Raw genomic sequence first — 6,724 nt, 5'->3', positions numbered from 1 at the left:
TGGTTCTCAACATTGGTTGCACGCCCTTTCTTTTCCAACAAAGTTTTTCTTTCCACTAAACTTTCCACTTAGCAGCTTTTCCAATAATTGTGACGCTAAAACACATATCTGTATGGAAACATTTTATTAATCTTCTTTGATATTAACATTTATTTTCAGTTTTTATTAGTTGTGATAAATAATCATCTATTGAAAGAAATACCTGAAACAGATCATTTTGTGAATAATTAACCTGTATGAGATTAACTTTTAAACTGCATTAATGAGGTAAATATTTTTCTGTGAAGTTACAATTAATTTACTAAACTTTGACAGTTGTCACACAGGATGTTTTTTTTTAAATGTGTACCACTAATATGTATTGAACCCCGTTATTATTTATCCATTTAAATCAAAGTGGCGGAGAAGGGGCTTCCATAAATACGCATTAGAAGAAACAAAAAACACCGCAGCAAGATATGATAAACTCTGTGTTGACCCTGACACGGGCCAACTTTTATTTACTGAGTTTAAGCAAACTGAAGCAAAAGGCACCTCTGATAATAACGTGTAGGTTTCTGTGGGTTGATCAGTGGGCAGAGAGCGAGGAAGGGGGGAGGCGTGTCCCGGCAGCTCCAGCAGCCTCCTGCTTCTGTTCCGCACATCAGAGCCGCCTGTTCCGACGTAAGGACGCTGTTCTCCTCCTCTCCTCTCCGGAGCAACAGCAATCTGCCCCGGGGGAGAGGAACGAGGACCCGGCATGCAGCTTACAGACACACCGCTGAAGGACCGGGACGGGATGTGAATTTTTGCTGAGAACTTTGAATGATTCTTTAAGAAGATGCAGGTTTTTCCTGAATGATCAGCTAAAATCAGCAGAGGAAGCGCTTCAGCAACACTTCAACTGGAATTAGGAATATAAACACAGAAACTTCTGTAGCAGACATTCACTGGAAAACTTTTTTGTTTGTTTGTTTTTTTTTTTTTTTTGGAGATGGAGCCCGAAGAGGGGAAAGTCTCGGTATGGGTCTGCCGAGAGGAGAAGCTGGTCTCCGGTCTGACTAAACGAACCACCTGTGCCGACGTTGTGAGGGTCCTGCTGGAGGACCAGAACCTGCAGCAGGGCGCCGCAGCCGCGATGCTGTCCGGCTCTCCGCAGTCCTACTGCGTGGTGGAGAAGTGGAGAGGCTTCGAGAGGATTTTGCCCAACAAGACCAAGATCCTGCGGCTATGGAGCGCCTGGGGAGACGAGCAGGAGAATGTCCGGTTCGTCCTTGTGAAGAGCGAAGCTTCGCTCCCCAACAACGGGCCCCGCAGTGCCGAGGCGCGGGTCGTCCCGAGCCGGGAGAGCGGCGGCCCGGGTGGGCTGCTCAAGGGCACCGCTAAGAGCTGCTGGGTCGCCGCGGCCGCTGCTGCCAACTTGTCCCAAGAGAAGCAGAGGCGCATCGTCCGGAAGGCCTTCAGAAAGTTGGATAAAATGAACAGAAAGAAGGAACAGACAGTACCTAAGGATAAAAGTTCAGTGGAGAAGATGGAGACGCTGGTCCACTTGGTGATCTCGCAGGATCACACCATCCGACAGCAGATCCAGAGAATCAAGGAGCTGGACCGGGAGATCGAGCGGTACGAGGCCAAAGTGCACTTCGACCGCATCAAGAGACACGGGGTGAACTATGTGCAGGACACGTACATGGTGGAGTCCTCCGCAGAGAGCCCAGTTCCATCTGCGGACGGGAAGCGCAAAGCGGAGCACCAGGACGTGCGCTGCACGGCGGAGGCGCTGGCGCAGTTCGAGGATTACGCGCGACGCTGCGAGGAGGTGGTGCGGCTGCAGGAGGAGGTGACGGAGCGGGAGGCGCTGGTGGAGAGCATCACCGGGGAGATCCAGGAGGAGCTGAACCGGCGCTGGATGAGGCGGCGGCGGGACGAGGGAGCATCGGAAGATGCGCAGGACACCGACAGCACCGCGGAGGAGATGAGCCTCTGCGAGCCCGCGGATCCAGCTGTGGAGCCAGATGTGGAGAGCCTGTCAGAAAACGAGCTCCTGCTGGAGGAGGAGAGGATAAAAACCCAGCTGGACACCAGTCTGTACATCGGCTTGAGACTCAAGACGGACCTGGACGCCATCAGAGGGGACTTGGACCTGAGTCTGGCACTCTGGGAAACCAAAGAGAGTGAACTGTTGGACCTGCTTGCCAAAGTTGAGACCATGGAGCTGGAGCAGGCGAACAAACAACTGACTGATGATGAAAAGGAAGAACTGCCTGTGAGCAGTGCAGAGGCTGACCCGGGGTCAGTGGAACAGAGCACAGGTTGGGTGGAGCAGGCTAGAGGTCTGTCAAAAGCCTGCAGCATCAATGATGAGGATTCAGACACGGGCCTGAGCTCAATGCACAGCCAGGACTCCGACAACCCTCCTGTGTGTGAATCACTGGTGTGATGCATCTTTGTGTCGCATCATCTTAGGCTTTTATGCAGTTCAGTGAGACAAACTCAGTGGCATTGAGAAAAATTAGTCTTGGCTTCCTGAAATATAAAAACCACATCTCTGTGGGACACTGCAACTCTACAGCAATAATCTCTGTATAGTCACGGCACAATAAGCTTAGACAGGAAAGCATGTGTAGTAGAGGCTTGGTAAGATGTGCGGCTCCATAAGCTGATCTCTGACCTCCATCTTGGGTCAAAACAGCATAATTTTTTAGAAGAAGTAGCCTGGAGGAGTGTTATAACTATTAACTTATGATCCATTGTCATGTAACAAATGCTGAGATAAACATGATCACAGTTCACGGTGTACTAATACATCTATAAGGGCGATAAACAGCAGCTTCGGTGTAAAAGTCTAAATTGGCTGGGATGTTTGTTTCAAGATATATTGGCATGTCAGCTGCAAAGGTGATGAAAATAGATCCAAATAAAGCAGTCATTTCAAAATAACAGTAAAAAAAAAAAAAAAAATCACCACTTGCGCTTTCATATTCTGAACGGTCAAAACTTTGGAAAAGCAAACTTGTGAGTTTCACAAATTTGAATAAAAACACCAATGTTTACATATCCTGCTAAGCAAAACTGAAGTTTCACATAAAGTTTTTTTTTCTGTCTATTTTCTTCTTGGTTACAGATTATTATGGGATAGATATGAGATTCTCTCAGAATGCTCACCTGACAAATTATTTTACTTACCTGTTGGACTTAAAGGTGGATTTTGCGAGCAGAAGTACTAACAAACTACCAAAGTTTACTAGCAGTGAGAAAGTTGAAAGCCTTTCTTTTAGCCAGCTCACTGGTTTTGGGCAGTAACGGGTGTTGGAGTCTTGATACCACTCTATGCTCCATACAGCCCGAGAAAACTCCAGTGGTTCTGGCATTTTCTCTGGTCTCTCAATAAAAGGACTTTGAACCAGTTTTAGAGGGTTTGAAACAACAACTTTTTACAACTTTGACAATGGCCCATGTCTAATCATAAATTGAATTCAATTAACAAGTCAGATTCTTTACCATGGTCATTAAATGCATCCAAAACTATTCAGCCAATAAAAGCTAAACACTTATTAGATTAGGACATGAAACTAGACAGGTAAGCAGTACAAAAAGTGGGTTTGATTATATTCTGAAGCATAACTGAAGGCTTTATCAGTGACCAAAAGAGACAAAAGTAGAGAAACAGAAAAAAGTATCAAAAGCATGTAACAATCATAACAATTGCTTTCATTAGTTTATTGTTACCATCACAGAATAATATTTTTGTAATTCTTAACTTGTTTTCCCCACATTTCTCCCATCGCTATAGTCAATAATTATCTCATGTACACGTTCACCGTGGTTAAAAGTTGGTCTAGTTGGTCATTTTTATATTAATTGTAAAAAGTTAACATATTCAACCTTATTTACATGTTCAGTCCAGCTATATTGTACATTGCCTCTAACCATTCATAATTAGCAAAAGAAAAGGTTTAAAATGAAACAGATTGCTAGTAATTGAAGCAGAGATCTCATATCTAGCCTCCATTAAGATCCACAAACTGTGGATCCTACATTTCATGATTCTATTAGGTAAGACCTTCGATCAGAAGCTCCTCTGCCTAACCTTTTAAATCCCACATGTCACAGTTTTTCGGATCAACGTTAGATCCCTCCGATGATGTCATCAGGCCGGTCTAATGGAGTCAGGAAACATCATATACCTATTTTTTGTTCCTGACTGGTATTAGCTCTCCGGCACTGAACACTGTGGGTGAAAATGGCGCAGTGCTCCTTTAAATCTGTGTTTGGATTATTGTTGTAACATCAGTTTTGTTGCTCTAAAGGGCTTTGTTTCCATGTAAAGCTTCTTACTCAACCATAATCAATGTGGGCCAAGAAGAAAAGGCTTGTTTTATATCAAGGTTCAGGTCAAAGAATTGTTGCTCCTTTGTCATAGAAATGTTGTGTAACGCATAGTGAGACAGCACGTCTCCACGCTCGTAATCTGGTGTGTCGTAAACAGATCCATCTGAACATTTTGGGTTATCTTGCATTCATTCGGAGCAGACTGATATGACTAAAACTGTTACACTGACTTACAGGAGCAACGCTGTATCTGAATCTTTACACCGCTGCACGTGCAAGTCCTTCTGCGAGTGGAAACACCTGTAAGAGAATTGGACTTCGAGATGCTTTTTGGAACAGACCCATTTAGTAATCCTGCAGTCGCTGCATGTCTGAACGCTGTGACATTAAGGAGAACTATTTTCAGCTATGGTTCCCTTTTTCTTTTTCTTTTTTTTTTTTTTTACCCTGAAAATAGTTGCTGCAGAGAAGTGTTTGCTGTGCTTTCCAGCAGAGCTGGCTCCTCTGAGACCTGCACAGACAGCAAACATCGCAGCAGAAGTGATTCATCACTTTAAGGTCTTCCTTCAGTAAAAAAAGAAAAAATACATAATTTACTTTGTATGTCGTCAGGATGTTGTGTTGTCAAGCTTACATGTCTGACTCTGTCCAAATGTAAATGTGAGCAATAGTATCTTTGTCACACTTAGGTTGAAAAAAGATGATACTGTTCCTGTGGAGTTACCAAAAATGAGCTAATTTAGGTCTCTTGATCAGGGATCCTGTAGGCCCCTCACTGACATTCAGACATCCTTTTCTATATATTTGGCACCTAGTTTAGCAACTCTGAAGTAAAAAAAAAAGCAAAAACAAACAAACAAATTCACTGTGGAGGAAGGATATCACCACTCAGCTGTTAGAGTTGAAATAAACGGCAAGATCTGAATTTGTGTCTCGTTTTATTCATTATGACCTGAGGGATCCGACACGTTCATGTAAACACTCCCCCCTTTTGCAAGAACCAATTCTCTGGAATTCCCAGCTTCTTGTGTTCACCTTAAAATGTAAAATGCTTCAGCTCACTGTAAGTTTATAGCAAATATTTATACGGCATGCAGGGTTTACATATGTAATCAGCAAAAAAAAAAACCAAAAAAACAAGTAAGTGAAAAGGAGGGAAAGCTGAAAGGAGGTGAGAAAGCAAGGAAGATGCTATGAGGAAGGAAGGACATATGAATAAATAAAAAAAGGGCAGCAGGGAAGAAGCAAAAAAAGACAAGGAAGGAACAAAGGTAAGTGAAGAAGGACGAACACAACAAAGTAAGGGGTGATGATACAATGAAGGAAGGTAATGAGAAAGTAAGGAACCAAGGGCATAAGGAATAGAGGAATGAGAGAAAGAAATGAAGCATGAGGTTAGAAAATTATTTCAAGAAGGTCGGAGGGAAGGAAGAACACAAGGAAATCCAAAATGACACAAAGAAGGAAGGGCACAGTCTTCAGACAAATTCTGATAATGAAAACATTTTTCCATCCTCTTATTAATTAGCTTTTTCTATACATTTCCAAAGCTGAAAAGGAGTGAACTCAAATTCCATCCTCTTCCAGACTGCATCGGATCTCTGTGCTCCACAGATGATACCCTGATTTTTTGAATGGTTTGCTTGTGTGTGTTTTTAAATGGAAAAATGATTTGCATACCTCATGGCTGCAGGGGCTGACGTTTAAAAGGTGTGTGTCTCTGGCTGGCTTGTGTAATATATTGTGCCATTCCTTTCCTGCCACGTTGTCTCACTCGTCATGCCTGCTTGTGTTGAATCGCTGCTTGGTGATCACTCTTGCATTAATAATGAGAGGTTGAAGCAGAGACGTAAATGTACAGGACTGAACTGTACGGCTCATGTTACAACTTAGTAACACATCCCCTGCATCTATTCCTCAGGGGTCAGTTGTTCCACTTTAGAAGTATGCTCTCCAGTTGTCCAATTTGTTGCTATGGTGTCAGGTTTTCTTCATACATGCATTGGATCAATAGAGCTGAACAGAGCACATTTTTGCTAATTGCTGCACGACTAGCAAAAAGTAGTCATTTTGTTCATTTCCTATTTAACTTTTGTGCAGTCACTCAAAAATAAATTATTTAATTTACTTAAATGAGCCTACTTTCCACAAGTTGACTCACAGTGACTATTGATCATTCATATACTCCTCATCTGTGAGGAGTATATGAATCAGAGATGCTTTGACAGTTTGTTAATAAATCCTTTCAAATGGTTGTTTTGGTTAATATCAAAATGTGACCATTTACTTCTTCACTTTTACCCACTTCCTAGAATAGATCTTCCGTAAAAATAACATGAAATTGTCATTATATTATAGCAACTCCTTTGTATGTTGTTCCTTTGTATCTAGTCTTAAAAAAGGCACAAAGTTG

The 6,724-nt window shown here is 42.7% G+C and overlaps 1 protein-coding gene across 1 annotated transcript; it reads left to right on the top strand.

The window, feature by feature from the left end:
* Window positions 1-424: 424 nt before the first annotated feature.
* rassf10a (Ras association domain family member 10a) lies at window positions 425-5,236 on the top strand. Its single transcript, XM_044124280.1, has one exon. It carries the CDS (start codon window positions 974-976, stop codon window positions 2,417-2,419), a length of 1,446 nt encoding a protein of 481 aa, XP_043980215.1. The 5' UTR covers window positions 425-973; the 3' UTR covers window positions 2,420-5,236.
* The last annotated feature ends 1,488 nt before the right edge of the window (window positions 5,237-6,724 follow it).

This window comes from Gambusia affinis, linkage group LG08, assembly GCF_019740435.1.
Source record: "Gambusia affinis linkage group LG08, SWU_Gaff_1.0, whole genome shotgun sequence".
Lineage (NCBI taxonomy): Eukaryota > Metazoa > Chordata > Actinopteri > Cyprinodontiformes > Poeciliidae > Gambusia > Gambusia affinis.
The sequence above is the reverse complement of the archived record's forward strand: the minus strand, read 5'-3'. Positions and strand labels throughout refer to the sequence as shown.

Bases quoted from the DNA above. Each gene is read 5' to 3' on its own strand.
- rassf10a (XM_044124280.1), top strand. From the start codon at position 974: ATGGAGCCCGAAGAGGGGAAAGTCTCGGTATGGGTCTGCCGAGAGGAG.